At 45.8% G+C, this 24461-nt stretch overlaps 4 protein-coding genes across 13 annotated transcripts in view; 2 read left to right on the top strand and 2 right to left on the bottom strand.

Annotated features, from left to right (window-relative positions):
• zranb3 (zinc finger, RAN-binding domain containing 3) overlaps window positions 1-16636 on the top strand; it is a 36079-nt gene extending 19443 nt beyond the window's left edge. For 2 of the 6 annotated variants that reach the window (XM_084667547.1, XM_084667545.1), the window contains 4 exons: window positions 491-658; window positions 1103-1454; window positions 2729-2860; window positions 3239-3794. In XM_084667547.1, coding sequence (XP_084523673.1) covers window positions 491-658; window positions 1103-1454; window positions 2729-2860; window positions 3239-3337 — 751 coding nt within the window. In that variant the 3' untranslated portion in view covers window positions 3338-3794. The other 4 variants (XR_014724718.1, XR_014724719.1, XR_014724717.1 and 1 more) reach the window with 4 other exon arrangements.
• Window positions 8429-15204, bottom strand: LOC146260848 (cyclin-T2-like). 2 transcript variants are annotated; one of them, XM_084667548.1, is made up of 9 exons: window positions 14886-15204; window positions 13797-13878; window positions 13564-13692; window positions 13148-13208; window positions 12888-12950; window positions 12701-12746; window positions 11728-11804; window positions 11040-11203; window positions 8429-10567 (listed from the first exon to the last, which is right to left on the bottom strand). In XM_084667548.1, the coding sequence occupies exons 1-9, from the start codon at window positions 15041-15043 to the stop codon at window positions 9488-9490; spliced, it is 1860 nt and encodes a 619-aa protein (XP_084523674.1). In that variant the 5' UTR covers window positions 15044-15204; the 3' UTR covers window positions 8429-9487. The 2 variants fall into 2 exon arrangements, with proteins under 2 accessions (XP_084523674.1, XP_084523675.1); XM_084667549.1 differs by lacking the exon at window positions 11728-11804 and adding an exon at window positions 10691-10761.
• arl11 (ADP-ribosylation factor-like 11) lies at window positions 15407-16636 on the bottom strand. Its single transcript, XM_084667560.1, has 2 exons — window positions 16410-16636; window positions 15407-16008 (listed from the first exon to the last, which is right to left on the bottom strand). Exons 1-2 carry the CDS (start codon window positions 16631-16633, stop codon window positions 15702-15704), a joined length of 531 nt encoding a protein of 176 aa, XP_084523686.1. The 5' UTR covers window positions 16634-16636; the 3' UTR covers window positions 15407-15701.
• Window positions 16637-17410: 774 nt separating this feature from the next.
• Window positions 17411-24425, top strand: rcbtb1 (regulator of chromosome condensation (RCC1) and BTB (POZ) domain containing protein 1). Of its 4 annotated transcripts, XM_084667551.1 has the most exons (13): window positions 17411-17529; window positions 17611-17646; window positions 18202-18454; window positions 18819-18969; window positions 19253-19419; window positions 19864-20022; window positions 20211-20318; window positions 20474-20616; window positions 21709-21902; window positions 22229-22355; window positions 22458-22609; window positions 22699-22829; window positions 23345-24425. In XM_084667551.1, exons 2-13 carry the CDS (start codon window positions 17627-17629, stop codon window positions 23483-23485), a joined length of 1746 nt encoding a protein of 581 aa, XP_084523677.1. In that variant the 5' UTR covers window positions 17411-17529; window positions 17611-17626; the 3' UTR covers window positions 23486-24425. The 4 variants fall into 4 exon arrangements, with proteins under 4 accessions (XP_084523677.1, XP_084523678.1, XP_084523679.1 ...); XM_084667552.1 differs by lacking the exon at window positions 17611-17646 and having other exon boundaries at window positions 17411-17560; XM_084667553.1 differs by lacking the exon at window positions 17611-17646 and having other exon boundaries at window positions 17411-17560; window positions 18164-18454.
• Window positions 24426-24461: the final 36 nt, after the last annotated feature.

Here is a 24461-nt window from a genome sequence, read left to right as displayed (position 1 = left end):
CACACCTGAGACAAGTTTTAGTGTCTAAACTCAATCAAGAAGTGAGTCTGGGGGAAATCAGTGAGGCTGATTCGACAGCTGTTAGATTTATACTTTAATCAGGGCCAATCATGACTGTCCCATTGACTCTCAGAAATAAACACTGCTCCACATTTAGGTAATGCGTATATAGAGTTACAGACTGCTAATGCATGTGTACCCAGCACGTTATGACAGTGGTAAACCAGACTGAAACAGGATGAAGCTGATGGAGGTGTAGAGAAGAGAGTCTTGATGACCACTGAATGGCCGAGTGGGAATCAACCGGCCTCTAGAATCCCTACTGCGGCTCGCACCCCCACCCCACCAACGGCTTTCATGTCATCCTGCTCGTTTCATCCGCCCAACGGCTTTGAAGCCAAGGAACTCATACCCCCACCTTGGTGCTCCTTCCTCCTCCTCACCCAGCACTCGCTCCTCTTTGATGTGTCCTCCTCCTCTTCCTCCTCAGGTACCTGAGGCGGGAGGACGTGGCGGAGGCCTCCCTCAGCAGGGCCCAGCAGGAGGGCGGGAGCGTCCGTGTGATCGCCACCGAGCGCTTCTTCTCCAGGAGGAAATCTGCCCCCCAGGCTTCACCCCCCCCCGGCCCCCAGCCTTCGCCCCCCGCTGTCCCAGAGAGGTACATTGGTTGGCCGGTGCTGGAGGGGTTAACTTCTGCAGTACCTGACCAAGTCAGGTCTAACGTCAAAGAGAACTATTTTAAGCTCACCGGATGAGAACATTGCTATGGCAACCGCAGCAGTCTCTCTGGGCCTGTGAGCCCTGCTGAGGACCACAGGGGTGCCGAGGAGAGCGGGGTCCATCTGTCCCCAAACACATTGGCAGGACCCCACTGGAGCACTGTGGCAACCGCCCAGACTGTGCAGCCCTCCTCTGCCAAGACACGCACGCACACACACACACACCATATGCCCCACTGACAGCTTGGAAATGCAAATATACAGTACTAGATGTGACATTCCTGTGAACTGTTTTACTTTACCCGTGGGCAATTGTAGTTTTATAAGCAGACTATGAGGTCCTCAGAGTTGACCTGTACTTCCTCATCTCTCCCCCCCCCTAGAGACAGTGAGGCTCCAGCTCCTCCCACAGGGGACGCCTCCGAGCCGGGGTACCTGCAGGCGGTGGACAGCGCGGGGGTGCCCCTCTGCCTGCTCTGCCAGAAGGCCTGCCCCCCTGTTCCAGAGGGGGCCTCTGCCGACACCCGCTTCTGCAGCCAGGCCTGCCAGGAGGAGTTCCAGCTGCGCTCCAGCCAGGCCTACATGAGGGCCCGCGTGCTGCAGACGGAGCAGGGGGTGTGTCAGCACTGCGGCCTGCAGGCCCACCAGCTGTACCTGAGGGTGCGGGACGCCCCCCCCTCCCACAGGAAGGAGATACTGGAGGGAACCTGGCTGGAGCAGCTGTCACTCAAACAGGTGGGTCCCCACTTACCACGTCCAGGCAGAAATACAGTCCCTCCCACACACACTTTGCCCACTATAAATAGCTAACTCTATTAAGAGCACACGTAAGGCAGGTAGAGTGGTCCTCACAGCCAGGGAAGGGTTGGGGTGGGGGTACATAAATGTCATTATCTCCCCCTCTCTCCCACTCTGGAGCCGCCTCGTGCTCAGAGGAGATAAACGATCAGCATAGGATGTTGTCTCTCCGGAGACAGGCAGCTATGCGGATATGGCAGCGCTTCACATCCAGGACAGTGTGTTTGTGAGGGGAAAGGGTAGTGTGTGTGTGTGGGTGGGTGGAGGAGGAGGTGTGTCCAAGCCCAGCCACACAGGTTCATCCAGGCTCAGGGTAAATGGATTGCCGGTGCCTCTCAGATCCCCGCATTGATTTTTCCCACAAGCTCAGCGCTGCCGAGAGCCTGTTTGATTTGGTTTGCCATTTTCCTGCAAAGCTCCCCCAGCAGCAACGGCTCGCGAATCAATGGGCGGATTTAGGCTAACTGGGCCTTGCAGAGACCTGGCCATAGCCCCTTGGTAATAAATTCCATGGGCGGTGCGTTCGAGTGTTGGGGTGGAGCCGGGGTGGGGTGGGGGGGTATTGACCTGAGGGGATGCAGGGAGATAGCAACTCAGCTCATGAGCACTGCTTTTCCCTGCCTGCTTGAGTATCTCTCTTTCTCCCTGGGTTATGATGAGAGAGAAAGAGAGAGGGACACACACACACAAAATATGGAGATTGATTTCTCCGGCTGAAATCTCTGGCTGCATCCCCAGGGGCTTTTCTTCCATCTTAACAGAAGAAGAAGAAAAAAATACAACTCTGATTGAAATGCCACCATTTTAGTCAGGCATGTGATTTCCTTCCCCCTGTGCCCTCCTGCTGGTTTCTGCTACATTAGAGCCTTGTCAGTCCCTCTCCCAGGCCTGTACCTAACCCCCAGGTCAGCCAGGGGCCCTGCAGTAGCTGGGCTGCTTACACGAGGAGGAGAGAACATTAAGCAACACCAATCAGAAGTCCTCGGTGCTTCAGTTGGTCGCATCATTAGTTTTTCTGCAGGCGGGCTTAGTGGGCTTTTTGGGGAACCTGCTCTATGGTTTCGAATGATGCCGTCATTGACTTGATCATCTTGATGTAGGTATAATGCCCTAAGATGATATAAGATGATCTCACCATCCTTGAGATATTTCTGTGTGTCCATTTGACCGTGTGTGTGTGCGTGTGTGTGTGTGCGTGTGTGTGTGTCCAGCTAAATGAGATGATCCGTAACCCAGTGGAGGGCCACTTCTGGCAGGTGGACCACATCCGGCCAGTCTACAGTGGAGGGGGGCAGTGCTCCCTGGACAACCTCCAGACCCTCTGCACTGTCTGCCACAGATCTGTATGCTACCCCGCCTGTTCACACACACACACACAGACACACACACACACAGACATGCACTCTCACTCTGCCCCATGTTATGTTCCTTCTTGACAAGACAGTGTATGACAGTTCCATACCTCTGGGGTCTGCTTTGTGTCTCTCAATTAGAGACTGTTTAGTCCAGAAAGAAAGCATGCAGCAATTTACAACCTACAAAAGCCGTCTGTATGAGCCAGTAGGGTCTCCCTGTAATCGTAGATTAGCTAGAAGCTGTGGGCCCTTGTGTGCTATAGAGAAATGCCTTCTGGACATCTAACACCAAACTCAGCTGCACATTTGGCCCGGGCACTTAATGGATCAATGGAAATACAAATATATTTCTGTTTGGTTTTCCAGAGGACTGCTCAGCAGGCCAAGGAGCGCAGCCAGATGAGAAGAGGACTGTCGGCCTCCAAGGTTGCCTCTGACATCAGCAGGTTCTTCATCAAGAAATGACATGGTGTCACCGGGGAAGACACCGTCTCTTCTCCTGACGTGAAGGCTTGCTGAGCCGTCGCTTCCCCTTGTCTTATGATCAAGTTCAGGTGAGGTGATTGAGTGAGTTAGCACAGAGGCTGTTGCTTCAGGGTCGCTGTTGAGTTTGTCGAAAGACGTTTAACTAAACAATGCGGCGTGCATTCCTCCTCGCCCTCGAACCGTCAGCGGCGAGCCGTGCTTGATTTATGAAGGGCCTATCTAGCTCAGAGGCTGAGCGGAGCTTGTTTCAAACACCGGGGGCTATTTTAAGGTTGGAAAAACGCATGAAGAGAAGAAGAAGAGAAAAAAAATGAGATTCTTCGCATCTATGCGGAACCCACAAACAACTGTTTTCTTTTTAAGTGTTGCTTTTTTTTAGGTGTTCGGTTACCAGGTATATGGAGGAATGTAGACTGAAATAAAATACTAAAATGTTCACCCCATTCAGTGATTCACTGTTAGTTTCCTTTTCATGAGTGAGTCAGTCATCGCTTTGCAGTGCAGACATTAGTGTTCTTGGCCTGACAATGCTAAGACCTGTGCTTGGTGGCAGAGAAAGAAATGGAGAGACTCAACAGGAGAGGAAGATAGAAAATACATTGCCTGCGGTGAGAACAAAGAGTTATTAATGTGCACCCTCTGCCAGTTCTATCCATCTTCCTGCAACCCCCTGTGTTCTTCTAAAAGGAGTTAACTCAATATAGAGGTTGGAGAGAGAGGAAGTGGTGGAAAGTTACTATGGAAACAGACCTTCACAATCAGCATTGCGGAGAGTATCGAATCCTTTTTACAGCCTCCTTTTAGAGAATGGACACACACTCACTAACTCCATTTATTCAACAACATCTCACTCTAGTTTCAGAATGCTGTCGGAACCGATCCGTCAGTGTTAGTTGCCGGACCATTCCCATCAAACATCTAGATACACACACACACACATACAAGTGCAGTAGCCTAGATACACACACACACACATACAAGTGCAGTAGCCTACAGAAGCAGCACAGACTACCTCCAAGCAGATGCTTACAGTAGCCCTATCTCCCATCCCTCAACCCCACCTGAGCCTCCCAGGCACAACCCCCAGCCCCCCCCGCTCAAAAGGGGAGGGGCTGGCTGAGAGAGACCCCCCCTCCCCCTCCCCACGGGTGCTCCAGGTCTCCACTTAATAAGGCTGTTGTCCCTCTGCCTGTCTGAACCCACAGGACCCTGGGAGTAATGAACATCTCACAGAGCACCTCCTGACACGGCCTCTCAGCCTCCTGTCAGCTGCCAGCTCCCTGCCCACACCTGCCATCGCCTGGCTGCCTTCACCCCCACACCCCCACACCCCTCCTCCATAAACACACACGCGCCTCGCTCCTTTATTACACACGAAGACTGGAGGACTTTAATAACAGGGCAGGCAGAGCTGTATCGAGTGGAGTGGAGGCTTGGGGGGGGGATGCGCCCGAATCCCTCCCTGAGGCCCTGTTGAGTAAAGAGCAACCTGGAGCCGTGTCACGACGCTCCTGTTTGCTTTAGGCAAACTCCTTGCACGCAGAAACAACAACAGTGTTGGTGGTGATGATGTGCAGAAGCATACTGAGAGGGCCGTAATCAGAGATGGAATTGTGTGTGTCTTTCATTGGGAAGGTACATCCATAGGGGTAGTGGCTTTATTCTCCTCTAGTCAACACGCAGCTTGTGGCAATGGCTTATTACGTTGATATTGATGCTGTTGTTTCAGGGACTATAATGGAGAAGAAGAAAAAATCACTGCAAGATATCAATATCAGAATTCATTTTTATCGTCTGGAGAGACAGATGACAGGATAATCATTCAGGTCCAGGGAGGCACATACAGTAAGTGGTTGACTGCAGGATACACATTATAATTACATTTTCACCCAAGTGTTTAGTGGAATGATATCGGGGACTATCAGTCAAAAGCGATCCAATTAATCTATTAAAAGAAAATTGTTGATCGGATTACTTTCACCCTCCAAAAAAAACAATTATTGGGCACTGTATACTTTGTCACTGAACCACACACCATTTAATGTGTGTATCAAATTACACAATTATTTAGGCTACATCCTTTTTTATTAATGTCATATGGAGGAATGATCTGATGTACAGCGGGACGTAAATGCTCTTTCAGCAGAGCTAGAAGTGGCTTCTCTCGCATCCTAAATCTATTCAGAAGGCGCGCTATCGTTCCCTAAAATGCATTGCATGCAAGGGATTATTTCCGAAAACGCAATCAATTCCCACAGTGGGGAATCAAAGGAAAATAAGATAAGGCTCTTAGCATAATTCAGACATTTCGCAATCTGTGTGGATTAATGTAGGCTGGAGCTGGAGTAGCTCTGTCTCACCTGGTGTTCATAACAGTGAGCGGGGCTCAATGACCACTTGTGTCCCGGAGTTAGAGTGCCATAAGGCATTGTTTCGGGGTGGACTACATCCAAGAGTTTACAGTTCCTGTGACAGTGATTAACCAATAACGAATTATGAATGGCACAATTGGGGCTGCCAGAATGTAGCGTAGGTAGAGTATAATGTGTTGCTGCCAAATGCGTTGTGGTATCACTCAGCGAAGCCCGTGGTGAAAAGAGGAGTTGTGGTCTAATCTGTTTCGTTTAACACCTTTCTTGAAATATTTAATCCCAAGGCTAGAACCAAAAATTAAAGGTTGTATATTATGAAAAATAAAACGATGCACATTCCCCATCTGTTGGTGCCATATAAAAGTTCAGGCAAGTGAGGGACAGTGACAACATCATTACTGGGGTATAACATGGTAGGCGGTCCCCTCCATCACCCCCGTGCGACAGTCAGACACCCTAGCACCATGACTGTCACCTCACTAGTGAACATGCAGCCAATGACTTGCATCTAATGAGGACCGTGTCCGAACAACACAGCCATAGGCTGCAATTGGTGAAGGCAGCAAACAATCAGATGTGCCCCGCTCTAGGCTACAAATTCTGTTGAAGCTGATCAAACATCCAGTGGTTTTCAATATGAAGCTTATTCTGATTGTCAATTGTTTTGATGGTAAACTACGGCGAAATTGTGTAGGCCTTCTCTTACATACGAGTGGACATGCAGTATGCGGAGAAAATAGAAACCACAGTGAGAAGCTTACCAAAATCTACAGTCTTTGAAGTGTCCTTTTACCCAGACGGAAGGGTTATTATTCTGACTATAATGAAACAAAAAACTCTCCTTAGTTTGAGGAACCATTAGCTGTGCTCTTTAGAGAATATAAATAGGATGGTCTTGGGGAACAACACTCCACCGTCTCGCAGACTAATTAAACCAGGAAAGGGTGAGACTGTAGGGTCTTCCGCCTCGTTATAAATGAGGAGGCGATGCCTTGAATTTCAAACGAACCACCCAGGCAGTAAGCACACCGCTGGCCAGCCAAGCGTGTCCACAGAGGCGTGTGATTGAGAATGTCTGGGTGGTACCGGAGCACATAAGTCAATGTTTGTTTTCGCTGGCGAATACTCGAAGGCGTGGGTGAAACGCCCTCCAGCATTCCATGGGCCTGCACCTGACAAGATATAAACGCTAGTCTTCGGTAGGTAGCCTCGGCTATCCGTTCCGTCATACCTACCGTAAAATAAAAAGCAGCAGTCTCTCCATGTCTATCAGAACCCTGTTCAACTCAAATGGGTCACTGATGTGCCATAATTAGTTCAAAAGTCGAAGTTTGTGAATAATTGATGGTCAGGACATTTCCCCCTGACAGCTAATGCCATGTGGGCATGTAGTTTTGTAAAAAAAAAAAAAGTTTGTCCAATTGCCCGTGTTTTTTCTTTATATAAAGTAGCTAGGATAATGTTGAATAACTAAGGATAACTTGAATACCGGAGGGATCAGGACATGATAGATCCATCTTGGATCTCGTCTGATCTTGTGGATTTATCTCATGCTAACGCCTGGATCCTTCCGGGAGCTGGTGTCAGCAGGAATCCAGGACACCCCAATAACCGTAATTGGAGTTATGGCCACCAGAAGAGTCGTCCAACTTGGAGGGGGCTAAATGCGATCTGAAAGTTCAAACAGAAAGGGAGCAGACTATTAAGCAGGGTTTGGCTCCTAGTGGGTCATGGACTTGGCTTAATTTTATATGTACGTACAGTTAAAGCCTATCCTAATTAACAAGTCCTTAAATATTCAGTGAACTGCAGTGCACATGGGATATGGAGACCTTGGTTCTTATATGTACAACGCTTGAAGCTCAATTTGATCATAGTGGAAAGTGCTCTTCCATTTCCAGACATGATTTGCGCTTGTGCTGGATACTTGGCACTTACGTTTTACATGCGAATGACTTATTTGGCCTTTAGTAGTCTATATTTGAGAGCAAGATACTGTAATCAGTTAAATGCATGACAAATTGGACAAAACACAGTAAATATTAAATTCCTTGCTACAGTACATGATTTCTATTGAGTATGTACTACATTGAACTGTATTGTTTGTTGTCATTCTGTGGTGTCACGTATGCTGTGTATGTAGTATTTTATGATGTATTGAATGTGGTTTAATACCTGTTGACAAACACATTTTCCCTAGTGGGATCAATAAAAATTGACTTGACTTAATATTAAAGTATAGTATAACTTTGCTCTTTGAGTACCCAGTTCTGCATTCAACTAATTCATGTCCTCAACTTTACTGACAAGACTGCATTGCCATCTCTCCAGAAAATAATGTCCAGTTCTTCTTTGAAATAACCAGTGACTGTCATGGAGACACTTGCACTAGCTTATCCCTTGGCTGACTCACATGCACTTTCTGCTGAGTGAACTGAGCCTCGAAAACAGCACCTGGCTAGTCTGGGAGAAGCCGGACATGGTCAGTTCTGACTGTTATACATGAGCACAGCATACAGACATGAGTAATTAATCAGAGCCTTTTTCATAGACATATCTGCCTAGTCAACAGGGTTAAAAGACCCAACATTTTGTACCATCTGTACTCCAACCAGTGATGGAATATCCCCACCTTGTGGAGATAAAAGAAATTGTTCAAGAAGCTGTGCATGGTTCACATTGACAACATCAGACAATCCTGTGTTGTGTAAAATTGGGTTTTACACATTTATTAGGGCTCCCGGCACACAAATCAAGAATATGTTCATCAATACAGAAAGTCTGCTTTAGGCCCTCATAATACACTGAATGACAATGTTTGGACTGGGCCAACTGTTTATAACTCTGAACTACAGTCCTATATACAATCTTATACAGAGGTCTTTTCAGATGGGTAATTAGACGTTTACCATTTTGAATAGCAATTGACAACTTACAATCACAAGGCTTTTTGCAATTTTGCTGAGATCTCAAATGCACTTCACAGCAGATAGTTTTTTTTGTTGTTTTTTTTACGTAAACTTCATTTATAGCTCTAGAATGGTCTGCGTTTAAGCTTGGAGGCTGTCTCAACGAGCAGTTTCAGGACACTCCCAGACAGTACATGGCCTCGACTAGCAGTGTGAGATCAGTCCCACTCTCATCATACAAACCTACAATTTGTGCCCTCCTCTTGTGGACAAAGACACAAGCTCCGGAGACTAAAGCTGAGCCTCGTCCCTAGCAACAATGGACAAACGTTATACATCTCCACAGATAAAAGGCAGGACACCCAAGGAGAGGAAGATTCTTTCTCATATCAAAAAGTTTCAAGACCTGAGTTTTTTTTTCTTTTTGTTCAAGGAATAAAACAGTAACCTAGACAAATGTACACAACATTAAACTGTCAACCATCACCTGCCTAGTTCTTCCCTTTTGTGATTGAAACATGCACGTCACTTAAAAACAACATAAAAAGATGGCTTGCATTAAAACAGAATTGAAATCCTCTTTTTCATATTTTTTCCCCCCCAATCACAGAACCAAACCTGGCACACGCCTGGAGTTCTCAAACAGGAAGCTCAAAGCTCTGTATGTGGTACGAATCTGGCTAACCTTTAAGGATACTCAATAATTAACACAGGAAAGGACTGGGGATGATGCGGAATTGACATAACTTAAGTCATAAAATTATTTTTTGTTCCTTACTCCACATTTCTTAAAATCATGAAAACCTAATTCTTAAATCTATCTGACGCCTCCCTCCATAGACCCTGGATCACAGGTTCATCCCTTGGGCACTTAGCAGAGAGTCCAGCATGTCGAAAGTGTCTTTGTAGTCAGTGTGTTGGCCGTTGGAGCCAAGCGTTCCGTTAGTTCCATCGTGGCCGTGTCTCTCCACCGTCCTCTGGTTGCCCTCTGAGGAGTAGTGGGCGGAGCCCCCGGCATTCTTGGAGCTCCTGCTGCTCTTGGCAGAGTGGTGGTGGTGGTTGTGGGAGCTGTCAGGGTGGCCCCTTTTCCTGGAGGAGCTGGAACCAGAGTCGCTGCTGTGGCCCGCGGGGCCCCGGAAGGCCAGTGTGGCCCCGTCCGCCACCCCTCGCCCGTTGCCGCTCATGGCGTAGGGGTGGGAGTGGCCGTGCTTGGGGTGACGGTGGCCCGAGTGGTCTTTGTGCTTGTCTCTGCCGTGTGTGGCCCCGCCCTGCTCCGAGGCGGTGTGGGAGCGCTCTGACGACACCTTGATCCTCATCTTGAGCTCTTCGCTGCTGGCGCTGCCATTCTCGGCAAAGGACGGAGGAGGACGGGGTTTTTTCGAGCTGGCCTTGTCCCTCCGCTCGCCCGCCGGAGGGGCCTGCTGGGGCTGCGAGCGTTTCTTGTGGTGGTGGTGGTGATGGTGGTGGTGACCGGAGGGAGTGGGGGACAGGTACACTTCCCCCGGCTGCTCCTCACGCCCATTATGCAGGGCCAGGTCGGCAGCGTGCTTCTCTCTGTACCTGTCCAGTGTCATTTTATGAGGACGGTTGAAAGGTGGGGGGTTGCTGGGCTGTGGGTGCTTCTCGCCACCACTGCCTGCTTTATGTTCGTGTTTACTTGGGGTGTACTTAGAATGGGTGACTAGTGAAGGGAAAGAAGGACCCTGGTCGAAGCCGCAAGCGTCGGAGGGGTCTCCGAGAGATGGGTAGGAGCCGTAAGACGCCCCTGCTCCGTCCAGGGAAAGCATATCTCCAGAGTCCAACATGGAGGTGGAGGGGAAAAAAGAATTGCTGGTGACACCAGGAATGCTGTCCATGGAGGAGGTCCCCTGGAAGGCATTGTCCCCTGACTGGAAATCCGTCTTTGGCTTCTTAGCAGCTTGTGTGGCCTGCAGGAATGGGGTTAGTGTTGGTCAAGATCAGTTCAATGACATCCCACAAAACAACTGCTTAAATCACTGCTCTTCGGAAAAGAAAATCGGTCTTTTTCAAATCAACGCGACAGCACTTACCCTCCAGTTTCGTATCCTTTTCAACCTACTGGGCGTCTTTTCTAGTATCTGCAGGAACTCGTGGGTCAGCTCTACACAGACGAAACACAACTCCATCACTGGACTGGCCCGCTTTGGAAACTGCTAATTTGGGTGTCTATATTTGAGATGATATCACTACTGGTGTGGAATAAAGATAGGGTATCTGACTGATTTTCTACAGAAGACCTGAACACAATGCTACAGCTTTGTTGACGAGGATTTGGCGCAGACTCACGTCTATACAACACACCCTAGAGACACGTTGCTGACCATGAGTGGAGCCAGAGTAACGTCAGGGAGAGACGGCCTGTATAGCGGCGGGACATACCATCCAGCAGCTGCAGCGTGACGCTCCGGTCCAGGTACTCCCACCAGTGCTTGCCGTCAGTAGAGACAGGGATCTCCCAGTTGGACCACTTGCAGGCCAGGTGGATGCAGACGCAGGCAATGACTGTGGGCTTGTGCTGCAGGCAGAAGGTGGTGAGGTGCAGGCTGAGAGAGGAGACAAGAACACAAAGGAGACACACAGTCATTAACCAAAGGCTGGAAACTGAACGGCAGGTGACATGATTATTATACACTCATCATGCATGCATAGTACCGCAGTCATACGCAAGTCTTTCTCAACCAGAGACTTTAAGTGAGGGCCGACTGTCACATGATTCATCTTTTCCGAGAAACAATTATGTTCTTGACACATACACACCCTTACCTTATCAACTTTGATACTTTACTTTATGACAATTCTAGGTGGTCACTTGTTCTTTGAATGTACAATGTCTGAACATGGTCCCATTCTGTTAAATAACAGTTCCCGCTTTGTTGTCTATTTACCCATTTCAGTTCAGCCATTTTCAGATAAATGGTTAATTAAATGGTCCTGAATTATTGGTCTTGTTGGCCAAGTCTGACTTGTTCATATATATACATTCATATAGCCATTTAACAGACGAACATGACTCCATTCACATTATAAAAGATCACAATTGTATTTAACTCATTGAAAAGTCATTTACACTGTCCAGACATTGTATATTGCAGCTGGAGATCAATTGCTACGAAATAGTCATCCATGGCAGTGTAACTGCTGTTTCTAAAACAAAGTGGAAAATAATCAAAACTCCAAAGCTAAATAATATAACAAACTATCAATTAATAGAATTCACATGTTAACTCAAATATAAAAGTGTTTCTCAACCCTGAGTGTGTAATGATGCATCAGTTACAGGATAAAACTAAAAACAAATAAGTTGCAACTTTATATTTTGGATGCTAAAGAATAAACCTTAACAGACAAGTCTTTACACCAAATAAGATTGAGAAACACCACTTTTTGAGACTACTGGATTTGAGACTGAGGTAAAGAAATGCTCTTGCCCCCAAACTGGACTGCAAAGGTTGTGTAGCCATTTTATGTACATACAAAACTAGATGGTTGGTCTTTGTTTAAGTTTTGTGTTTCTTCCCATTTGACAACTTTTTTTACATTGTCAAAAAAAACAGGTCATGGTCTGTGTCTTAAAGTCTCCAATTGTCACTAGTCAACTGTCACTAGATGGCATTTAACTTTTACAGTGTAGTTCTTCAAGGGGGACTAATTTCAGCCTATAACTTAGTCAAACAAATATATAAACAAAAATTAAATTAATATCTTTCATACTTACCAGGACAACTTCTAAGTTTACATCTTTGCAATCTTTAGTGGCAACTATATTCAGGCTACCAATTGTGTTTTTTTGACATATGCACTCTGTACCAAGCAAACGTGAGGTAAACAGCACCACTACACTTCACATTGTGCATTCAACCCCTATGTGCCAACATTGAGCCCTTGTACAATACACCGCACTGCAACCTGGCCGGTACAACCCTTAGGGTTTCCCAGAAACCTGGCGCAAACAGGGCGTTGGACACAGGAAGGGGGACCCTGCAGTACAGGAAGCTATAGTGTGCCATCACAAGTGCAACAAGTGGGAACAGGATAACAACCTGTTGGTAGCCATGAAATAGGAAGTCTGTGCCAAATCCTTGCTTGCTGCAAGAAAAAGGGCAAAAGAAAGGTTAGGGTTCAGCATCTTGCTGTGAAAGATTGATGTCATGGACTGGCAATACAACATGGCTATGAAATGTCGTTTTTACAAGACAGATGATGAGAAGTGAAGAAAGAAGCCTCTACCTCGTACTAGCTGGGAACATCTCACAACATCAGTGTGAGGATGTTCAATTGTTATTTCAAAACCTGTAAAGATGGATTCCATATGAAAAAAAACAAGTATCCAGCTAATTTCACGTTGAAAACAATAAACAATGTATGAATAACACTCAATGTTAACACCGATTCATTGCTCGTGTAAAAGTAGGATGTTAAAACTACATAAACAAGATTTATGCCCCAAAACAACATGATTCCAAAACTGACAGTTCCATAGAACTTACCCAGCGTTTGCAGTACTATCGTTTCTAGTAAGACCAGCTCTTGAGCTTGCTGATGGTATGCCTGAAGTTCAATAGATTATATATTTATAAACAGTTTCAACATTTCCGTGACCAAGGTTGACTTGGAAACATTTTGTGTGAATCGGGAACAGATTGTGGATGCCAAAATGTCACAATTTCCACAAAACTGTGCCGCTAGAAGGAATGGAACTACAGTGGTCACTGAGCAGAATTCCCAGTGAATGTCCCCTTCAGTCTCTATCAGGAATAGATGGTTACACCTACATTTGCCCTTTACATGAACCATTAATGGGCAGGGTTTTATTTTTTTTACAGTCGCTGTGGTTTGTGGTCAGGGTGACCATACATTTAACTTTACTGGTAATGAAGCACATATCCCACCCATAATCACTTACGTTACTCTTTGTATCTAGAGGGGGGTCTTGAGGGTTGACACAGGCGTGTGCGACTTTAATCACATGTTCAAGCTTCCTAGGTTGTTCCTCGACCTTGGCAGCCAAGAATAAAGTTGTTTGAGATATTATCTGTAGAGACATCAAATAAAAAATTTGACTTGATTTAACATCAGTTTAAATTAGCGTGCAAAATTAGAGGGTCATTATGAGGTAAAATGAGAACAATCACTTACATTTCTGTGAAATTTGGCGAATGAGTGAATCATATAAAATCTGTGCATGTAAACAATTGCTGTATTGATAATTAGTTGAGACCTGTAAACATAAGTTAAGGAACGCATCAACTACAACTGCACAAATTAATTATGCTCCAGGTAGCTAGTCAAATAGCTAGCTAGCTTGCAACATACTAGTCAAAGTATCTAGCTAGTGCAGTAATCCTTGCTTGATTCGCACGGTTAAAATTGATATGATAGCTAGTAGTTAGCCAGATTGCGTAGACTACATATTTTAGAACGCTTCAATAATTTGACATCGAATACCTCCCACTAACACTGAAACAACAGCGTTAGCAGTAGATTCTTTTTATTTCTAGTTAAATTATGCAGTTGTTCAGCAAAAGATGGCTGATTTGTTATTATCTATTAATTGGCGCAACATCTTAATAAACGTGTGCATGTGATACGCCCAAGAAACTAGCTAGCCTAGCTGCCGCTGAATCTAGCTAACAATCAGCTAACGTAGTGCTAGCTAGCTAGCTTTAACCTGAAGATTAAAAATCAACGGTAGCGTGACTGGTAACATTGTATAAACTAGTGCTAGCCTAGTCAATATTAGCTAGAACCATCACATTGATGTTGAGCAGATAGCAATTTAACTATAGTATTAAAACAATAATTAGACGTGATGTGGGAATCGCCAGTTTGTCATGCAAGATACAGAACACCCAACAATGAACGTGCAGTCATCATTATCACGTCGGTTAAAAAGCTAGCTAGCATTAGCCTCACAAAGACAAGGCCACATCCAAGCAGCACACACATAAGGCTCTGTCTATTTGCTGAAAACACTGCGTGTTAGCTAAGTTACCATGATGATTTCAAAAGCTCCAATAATCATAGTGGACTAGGACCACAATTGCATTTAAATGCTGATGTGTTTACACTTGTCAATGTGACTAAACGTCAAATTAACACATAAATCCGCCCTCTTGAAAATGTATTTATTTTAGGTAGACTATATATTGATTCTAGTGGTTCTCCAGGAAATAGACTGAGCTAATTTCCTTGATGAAACGCTTTTCTTCGAATCAGAAAGGATACACATTAAGTCTCTGGCCCATATCTTGAATTAGGTTGGCGGCTTGCTGCCGATAGGAAAGTTCTCTATCGGATTCCACCCCGGTACGACGAGATGGTGTATCTTCGAGCTGCTCCCGGGAAAAGAGCCATTTCGAAGAAGGTCCCCGGTGCGCCGCCATTACGCTCCAACATCAGCCCCGGCGACGTTGGCGGACAAGGAGCGGAAACTTCACTCGCGCATGCGCAGCTCCATCTCACACTGAAGCACATTATTTTCTTCTTCCGTATCTCTTCAGGATATCTGAAAACGTAACAGGCTGGTCTCCTCCAAGTGCTGTTCAAGTTTTTATTAATTTGACTTATTGTCTGTAAATAAATGAAGGAAGCTCTTTCTTTTTCAAAGGTAAAATTAAAAACAAAATTAATCTAGAAATTCTTAAAATGGACAAAGCACCTAATTTAATTTTTATAACAGCACCCTAGTTAATCTTATTGTACAGTAGCAGATAGGCTATGATGAACCGTAGAGAAACGTTATACATTTGTCAGTGGAATGTTTAGTGGAATTGATTTATATAAATGCATATGAATGTCTCCTTATACCTAACAAAAAGTTAAGATTCTTGAAAAGTCACAACTTGGAGGTTTGTACCACAGCCATGGGGTTAGTTGCTCAAGTCTCTGGAGCTAAATCCAGTTGGTGAAGTTCCCAAGGCAACACCAGCAGGCTTTTCACCACCAGCTACCCTCTTGGGCCAATTCTGCTATACCACATTTTCCATAATTGATGTATTGAACCCAGTTCACAACCCACTAGCGCCTGTCACCCCACCTCCTTCAGCTCTCACGGATGAGTTTGGCCACAGAGAGGAAGGCTTGCATCAGCCCTAGGCCCTTCAGAGCGCTGCATGCCTGGATTTCCCACATTCGGTCCTTGTAGCTGGGAAGCTCCAGCAGGTTGGACACTTCACGGATGGTCATAGAATTGGGAAGGTCCTTCTTGTTAGCCAGCACCATCAGAGGAACATCCTTCAGATTCTCATCTGCCAGAACTTTCTTCAGGGCTTTTTGGGCCTCCCCCATACGAGCCCGGTCACTACTGTCCACCACAAAAACCAGAGCCTTACAGTCGTCCAAGTAGTACCTTAGGTTAAAATAATGTCATAATTAAAAGGTGATAGCAGTGGGAATGATAATATAGTTCAAATGTAATAACTAGTGGAGTTGGTTATATGGTGAGCAAGCTGCTCATTTAATGGAGAAGATAATATGTTTAATAGTACAAGGTTAGAATCATGTTTGTATGCTAGTATGATGTTTTACATCTACATTCTTAAGGTTGTGATGTATTGGCACGTTGTGCATCGGAAAGACTAATAAGCTGATTTCTTGAAAGAGGTAGTAACTCTAGTTGGTGTAATTTTAAAATACACTATTTAGAGCCTAACACTGATAAACAACTGACATATTTTATACACATGTAGTAACCAACCTCTATCATTCCATCACTATCATGTCCCCAACAAAGAGAAACTAGAGCCATACCTCCAGTTGGATCTCATCTTGCTTTGGCCTCCCACGTCCCACACAATGAGAGATGTGTTCTTGTTCAGCTCCAGAGTCCCCACATTGAAGCCCACAGTGGGGGAAGTGTCCATGACCAGCCCTGTTTGGAGCATGGAGAGGAGGGTGGACTTTCCAGAAGAATCCAGACCCAGTAGAACCACTTGAGGAGGCTTCTGGATATTTCTGGACAAAAGTTGACCCATGATGACACCTGACAAACTAATCCAGCTGTTGATGGTCAAATAAAACAAGGTACTTTCTCTCTCAGCAGTCTTTCTGATTCGAAACAATCTTTTGAGTCCTCAACGTAGGTATCAGGAGAAACCATCAGTTAAGACAGACTCCTGTCAGTATTAAAAATAATTGAGCCAAACAGTATCTGAAACAATTGCAGGTGTGTGAACATGGACGTGTCCACTCTCTCACTCTCACTTCCCTGTTTAAACATGAACTGCTCAGGGAGGTGTGTGTCTCCAGTGTTAGATCACATGACAAAACCAGTCTTTCCACATTTTTTACGTGGACAGGGCCTCAGCCCTATTTGACTAAAATGAATACGTGTAGGTTGAACTTAGCCACCCGGACAGCAGAAAGATGCTGCAAGGTAGAGGAAGAGATGGAGAGATAATTTGTTTGCAAGAGTAAATATCAGTCTGGTTTTGTTTAGGGTCAGCTGTCATGAATGGTCCATAAAAAAAGAACAATTTTATGAATAGCTGATGAGAATCAGGTGTGTGACTGATGTGATTGGCTGATGAGTCTCAGGTGTGTGTTCATAAAATGGCAGATGTGAGTTCTGGTGTGGTTTTCTCTTCTTGAGCTGTACTTGAACTTGATATAGTTTGTAGCCTATTGCCTGTTGTATCAGAAAGGCGTTCACATTATTAATCACAAACATAATAGAAACCTAAGCTAACATATTCCCTTGTTTCGATGTAGCACCATGGGCACAGCATGGCTGCTAAATGTTGCGAATGGAACGCTGTCTAGTCAACGATGACGTCAGTTATTTCCACAAGGATACATGTCATGAACGCAGAAGTCGGGAAACTGTTTGTGTTTTCTCATCGTTAATGCCTCAGTAAAAGGACTATTCCTGGTAATTTACCCACGAATCAGATGCCAGTGAGGTATGCCAAAGAACTGGATGTTAAATGTTTCTCTTGTCTCCCCCCCTCAGTTTTCTTGGTGATAAGATGATGGAGCGATGCTTTAGGTAGGCTACGGATAGACTGCTAGCTAGGTATCAGTTATTCTGTGTTGTAGCGCTAGTTTGTACTGCCTGGCTGTCAGCTACCAAGTTAGTTAGCTAACTAACTCAAATTCTGAAAGCGTGGGTGGTTAACTATTCATTTTTATGTAGTAGGACATAATCAGCCTGCTGGCATGCTTGTGTATCTACTTGCCATTTTGACAGTAGATCGTAGCTAGTTTGCTTATGCGCCGTAGCTTTGTGCCCTAAGTTAGTACAACAAGCTCGGCTCGATTGCTAGCATGCTTGACCCATCAGGTTCTTACAAATTCCTTCTTTGGACGTTATAATGATTTGGCCTAAAGCCAAGCTTTATAAACCAAACATAATCACAACGCCATACATTTCAGAAAAGTCTAAAATATCGTTGAATTAAACCTTCGTTTCGTGTCTGTTTTGTCAGCACATTTTAATCCTTCATCTGCATGTCCGTGTAGCATGAGTCTGAAACTTCAAAACTTTCCTTTTTTAATTTTGTGAGAAACTGCTTGTCTCTGGTGGTTGTCTTGCCATGTCAAGTGTAAGTGGGGATAGTTTCACTGGCCCTGCCAGTTCCAGTCCCTCCCCTCCTGCCACTGGCCCAGCTCCAGCCACGACTCCCTGTCCTACCCCTCCGCCCAGGCGGGCTAGGGTAAGGTATCAAGCCATGGTGGATGTCAGCAAGTGGCCTCTGTTCACCCTCCTCGGGCCCCAGGACATCTCCTCCATCCGACAGGCCTGTGTGTTCGGGACCTCCGCCAACGAGGCCATCTACATCACCCATGACGATGAGGTGAGACCGCAAATGGGTCCCTGTTGTTTAACCCTGTTCCCAAGCTGTGGATTGTTTAACCCTGTTCCCAAGCTGTGGATTGTTTAACCCTGTTCCCAAGCTGTGGATTGTTTAACCCTGTTCCCAAGCTGTGGATTGTTTAACCCTGTTCCCAAGCTGTGGATTGTTTAACCCTGTTCCCAAGCTGTGGATTGTTTAACCCTGTTCCCAAGCTGTGGATTGTTTAACCCTGTTCTCAAGTTGTGTGTTGCACCTTACACTCACTTTACACTATAATTAGATGTTTGGTCAATTCAAAACACTTCACTTTCAGAGGACTAGTTCATACATGGGCTATGTGCCTGCGTTTCTCCCCTGGCTGTAGGTGTATGTGTTTGGGATGAACTGCAGTAACTGCTTGGGCACAGGGGACAGCCTCAGCACCATCGTACCAAAGAAGCTGGATTTCCTGCGAGGGAAGAAGGTGGTCAGCTTGAGCTATGGCAGTGGACCCCATGTCTTACTTGCAACCGAAGGTATGCACACCCCGCTGCATGGCTCGCAGCTAATGTTGCTACCTTCAGCCCTTTTAGCTTTGGCTAAAATGGAGAATGCTCTATGGTGTTGCTGTACCCAGCAGCTCTTCAGAACAGTCAGTTGGTTCTGTCTTACCAATTCTTAATAAATACCTGTAAAGTATATTGAGAACTGTACCCTATTGTAATGTATCATGATGTTGTACCATTACTGCCCATATCGTTGCTTTGTGTAGATATAACCATCTACTTTGCCGTTCCCTGAAGAATGTTGTTGTTCCAGACGGAGACCTATTTGCCTGGGGGCACAACGGATACAGTCAGCTGGGTAACGGCACTACAAACCAAGGGGTGTCCCCCATCCTGGTGTCTGCCAACCTGCCGAACAAGAGGGTGAAGGAGGTGGTGTGTGGCTCGCACCACTCCATGGCCCTTATGCAAGATGGTGAGGTGAGGAAAGGCAGTGAAAGGGTTTCCTTCTTCACATATGGGTTCACAAGACATGGAAGCAACTGACATGAACATGAGTTTCTATGAGGGCTTCTTATCATTCGAGACAAGACACTATTTATGGTTCCATTTGCCTCCTGTCCACCAGGCCAGTAAATAAGCCGCAACTTGCTCACTGCCTCCACCCTGCCTATCTCTCCCAGACTAATCTGTTTATTTTAATCTCAAGGTCATTAGCTTTTGCCAGGCTGCCTGAGGTTCACCTGCGGTCAGCCAGTAAATAGTCTTTCAGCTAGCCAGCCAGCAAGTCATATAGTGAGTCTGCTAATAGACAGTCAGACAAAGGGAAAGTGTTTGCGTGAGTCTTACACTGATTTTCCATACTTCACATTGATTGAGTTTGAGTTAGTTCTGTTGTTTTCACATTGCGTGTATGTGTGCCAGGTGTTTGCTTGGGGCTACAACAACTGTGGCCAGGTGGGCTCTGGGTCCACGGCAAACCAGCCCACCCCACGCAAGGTGTCCGGCTGCCTGCAGGGAAAGGTGGTGACGGGCATTTCTTGCGGTCAGACCTCCTCCATGGCTGTGGTAGACAATGGAGAGGTTAGCAGAAAGATACCCAAGGTCCTAAAACGACCTAATTTTTCCTTTTAAGTTGCAAACAGACAACCAACTGCTCAAAGATTGAGTAACACCTCTTTAATGTGTCAAGCACAAGTTTTGTAGCACAACACTCTGAGGTGTAACTGACGAGCAGTATGTGATAGGGATGTCTCTGGTTCCTCCTGCAGGTGTATGGCTGGGGTTACAACGGCAACGGACAGCTGGGGGTCGGTAACAATGGTAACCAGCTGACCCCCTGTCGCCTAGCAGGGCTGCAGAGCCTCTGTGTGCTCCAGGTAAGGGAGGGGGGAGACTACTGACTCCTAAACCCTGCTGGTCTGTTTCCCAGGGTGTCCAAGCAACACTGGGTCCCAGAACCACCTAGTTCCTAAAGCCCCCTGGCCTTAAACTGTCCCATGTCCCTAATCCCTGTTATGTTCCAAACCTCCAGATAGCGTCTGGCTATGCTCACTCTCTGGCCCTAACAGACGAGGGCTTGCTGTACGCCTGGGGGGCTAACACCTATGGCCAGCTGGGCACAGGGAACAAGAGCAACCAACTGAACCCTGTCCAGATCATGGCAGAGAAGGAGAGGTAAGGAACCGTGTGTGTGAGGGTCCAGGCTGTGGTGCATTACTGACAGGGCTCTCTGCTTCCTCTTTAGGAGCTTCCCTCCCTCCCCACCCAACCCAATTGTTGACTTGCATACACTGTACAAAATATCCAGTGAATGCAACCACAGTCTTTAGGTCACTTCATCCAATTTCCAAGTCAATTTCTGTCACAATGGCGAAAACCTAGAATAGTAGGAGTAGAGGCCTATGTACTATGTATACTATGTATAGTTTTAATATATATATATATATATATATATTTTTTTTTTTTTTTTTGAAAAGGTGAAAAACCTAGTGTTTTTGTTATCAGTGCATATACCCTAACACTAATTTTGGTTGGGCAAAAACATTTAGGCCTAAAAGCTTCTTCAAAGTTGATTTCTTTTCTGCAACTCCATCTTGGCCTTGACCAGACTTGTGCTGGGCAGTGTGGCATTGCAGAGAGGCTTAGCAGCTTCCTGTTTGGAACGTCTAAAATGTTTCCCTTTGTGTCCCTTTTTATCTCAAATGGAGGTCATTCAGGGTACCTCCTACAATTATTCTTATCCTCCAGGTCCGCGAAATGTTTACACAGAAGAATCTGAACATTTAACAAACATGATATCCTTTAGCTATATAAGCATGCTTATAACATTTATAATGTTATTAATTGAAATCCTGAACATGAATACACATTTGTGGACAGAATTTGAAGTGCCGTGTGTAGAAACGCATTTATATTTTCCTGTCTCCTCCAGCTGTGTAACGGGCAGGTTATTCGTCAGTGTTTGGATCACGGCAGAGGGAGTGTAGTCGTGGACGAGGGTAGAAGATATATAACCTTGTAGGTGGGGTTACAATATAGCAGCTTGAGTTTGTTTATGCTGCACTGTAACGGGAAACGGGCGGGCTGGAAATAGCCCGGAGAAATCTAGAGAACAGCCTTCAGTCTGCAGCAGGGATGAGCCTCTGAAGAATGAGACGCTGCAGCCCCACGCTTGGTGCGAGTACTTCTTGATCATAAAGGCTCAGGCGCGTGTGTGTGTGTGTGTGTGTGTGTGTGGTCCGTCTAAACCTCCCACCCCTTCAACAGCAGGATCGTGGAGATCGCAGCGTGCCACTCCACGCACACGTCAGCCGCCAAGACACAGAGCGGCCAGGTGTTCATGTGGGGCCAGTGCCGGGGCCAGTCCATTGTCCTGCCCCACCTCACACACTTCAGCTCCACGGATGACGTGTTTGCCTGCTTTGCTACCCCCTCTGTTATGTGGAGGCTCCTGTCCATGGGTGAGTCTCAACATTGCCAGCTCTGGCCTGTCCTTTGTCTCTGCTTATGGTTTCATTTTCTGAGCAAGACAAATGTAGAGAGTGACCAATAGTGGCGAGGGGCCAGATTGGCCTGCTGTCTTTGTTTAGATAGTATCTTGGCACCTAAAAACACTAGACAGTGAATGCCTTGTATCAGGTTTATTATTAGTAAAGCAGATGTGCTTTACTAAAATAAACTAGGAAGTTTTTTTTCAAAACTGAGTCCTTGTTGAGGTGGAGGCACTCAAACAAAGCGACCACATGCCAACCCCAGCTAAGGCATCATGTCATGTGATCTGTCCTAGAGCATGATGACTTCCTGACCGTGGCCCAGTCCCTGAGGAAAGAGTTTGACAGCCCCGAAACAGCCGACCTCAAGTTCAGCATTGACGGCAAATTCGTCCACGTCCACAAAGCTGTGCTCAAGATCAGGTACGCCGATTGGATGAGGGTCCTCTCGCCTTGCTGCAGTGGCGTGATGGAGGATTCACTGATGGTTGGATGTGTCCTCTCTCATGTCTCTCCCGTGGTCAGGTGTGAGCACTTCCGCTCCATGTTCCAGTCCCACTGGACAGAGGACATGCAGGAGGTGATTGAGATCGACCAGTTCTCCTACCCCGTCTACCGCTCCTTCCTCGAGTACCTCTACACCGACCAAGTCGACCTGCCTCCAGAGGACGCCATAGGTCAGTGCAGTCCTGCATCGTTGCCCTGAATGTTCTCTTGTGAAAACGCACACTTGCTCACTTCCGTAGCATGCATGTGCGTCTCACAGGGCTGTTGGATCTGGCCACGTCCTACTGTGAGAATCGTCTCAAGAGGCTGTGCCAGCACATCATCAAGAGGGGCATCACCGTGGCGAACGCCTTCTCCTTGCTGTCAGCTGCCGTCCGCTACGATGCTGAGGTGAGACACACACACACACACATTCATGTGATTTCTGGAAAAAAAGCATTTAATTAGGCAACTTTAGCCTAACATGACGAAGGGATACACGTCTTCAATTGTTAAACGCAGACACAGCTGTTGTCCTCGTTTTTACAATACAGCGTCATGTCTTTTTGTCTTATTTGTTTTAACATTATTTGAAAGTAAACCAATGCGTCAGAGTGCTTTGGGCGACACGCAACACCAGAGACAGGTGTAGTAGGCCTTCTGGGGTTTGCCTTGAAGCTGGAACATTGCAACTCTAGGCTGAATTCTCCTCAATTGCAAACCTGCATGATTTTGTCACAGACATAACCAAATTTAGGTTGCTTCCTAAATGGGACTGCATGTAACCATATTTTTTATTTCTCATCATTAGAAAATCAACCTGGTCAAATCTGCAGTTGTTAAGGAAACGCGTACAAAAATGTTAACCGTGTACCCATGTACATTAGATCCAGCAGACTGTTTACGTTTCACCTTTGACCCATCAGGACCTGGAAGAGTTCTGCTTCAAGTTCTGTGTGAACCACTTGACAGAAGTGACCCAGACGGCTGCCTTCTGGCAGATCGACGGCAACATGCTCAAGGAGTTCATCTGCCGCGCCAGCCGCTGTGGCGCCTTCAAGAACTGACCAGAGGCGCTGCCACCCTGCCCCAGGCTCAGGGTGGTCCACTAGGGCACCAGCTGGCACTGGCAAACCCTCTCAAAGCATGGAAACCTTGAAACGACCTAAACCTGCACTATTGTTATTTGTCATATGTCAGTTCCAGCTGAACTGCCTCCTGGGATGAGTGAGTGAATGCCACTGCCAGTTAAACGGCCAAAAACCTGATGTTGGATGACGCTCGTGTCTTGTCTGCACCTGCTCCTCCACACAGACAGGTGGTGTTGTTCTTTGAGGGAAGACTTTAAACTGAGTCTAAATCATTGCAAGTTTACAACCCTGCATCATTAGGAATATGCATACTGTCCTCATAAGTTGGGTGTCTGGTACATTTGTGTCCCACAATGCATTGTAGGCATCTTGCTTTCACTATACTGATAACAAGTTTATGCACTCATTTGATTGATTTTATATTACTTTAGTACCCAGGTACTCTACCACTGCTTTAACAGGTCACATAAAAACAGGGAAGCTGTTATTTAAAGTGTTATGTTACAATGTTTGAATGCTTGTGAGTTGGGTAAGTTGGTATGTCATTGGATCTTTCTAGAACATTGGAAAGCTTTTGACAGTTTGATCAGAGAGAAAGTAAGGACAACATGACGTCGATGATGGACCATTAACAACTTTAAAACGGTATTTGTTTTAAAGAGTAAGCATTTTTATATATTATTGTTACATTCCTGAGTTTACTGAGATTTTTATTTGGCTATGTTTTTATTGTTTTCTGTAGAGACCCAAATATTAAATTTGTCCTTAGTAATTGTACAAGAGTAAATCACATGCCTTGTTTTTTGTCACGTTAAAGCAAATGTACAACTGATGTATCGTTTTGTTACTTGCATTTTTAGATGCGAATAGGAATTATTGCTAAATATGTAAAGATTATTAAAATTTCTCATGCTTCCTTTGTGCGTCGATGTGTGATTGGCCTGTCAGTTCG

Source organism: Hypomesus nipponensis, chromosome 12, assembly GCF_054491055.1.
Source record: "Hypomesus nipponensis isolate SF chromosome 12, ASM5449105v1, whole genome shotgun sequence".
Classification (NCBI taxonomy): Eukaryota; Metazoa; Chordata; class Actinopteri; order Osmeriformes; family Osmeridae; genus Hypomesus; species Hypomesus nipponensis.
This window is presented reverse-complemented; position numbering and strand designations above follow the sequence as displayed.

Coding starts and splice junctions, on each gene's coding strand:
- LOC146260848 (XM_084667548.1), bottom strand. CDS start 15,043: ATGGCGGCGCACCGGGGACCTTCTTCGAAATGGCTCTTTTCCCGGGAG. Junction 11,805..12,700: donor TATTTCATGGCTACCAACAG/GTTGTTATCCTG, acceptor ACTTTGTTTTAG/AAACAGCAGTTACACTGCCA. Junction 10,568..11,039: donor CACGCTGCAGCTGCTGGATG/GTATGTCCCGCC, acceptor CCATTCCTGCAG/GCCACACAAGCTGCTAAGAA.
- arl11 (XM_084667560.1), bottom strand. CDS start 16,633: ATGGGTCAACTTTTGTCCAGAAATATCCAGAAGCCTCCTCAAGTGGTT. Junction 16,009..16,409: donor AAGATGAGATCCAACTGGAG/GTATGGCTCTAG, acceptor TTTTAACCTAAG/GTACTACTTGGACGACTGTA.
- rcbtb1 (XM_084667550.1), top strand. CDS start 17,585: ATGTTTCTCTTGTCTCCCCCCCTCAGTTTTCTTGGTGATAAGATGATG. Junction 17,647..18,201: donor ATGATGGAGCGATGCTTTAG/GTAGGCTACGGA, acceptor TGCCATGTCAAG/TGTAAGTGGGGATAGTTTCA. Junction 22,356..22,457: donor AAAGCTGTGCTCAAGATCAG/GTACGCCGATTG, acceptor TCCCGTGGTCAG/GTGTGAGCACTTCCGCTCCA.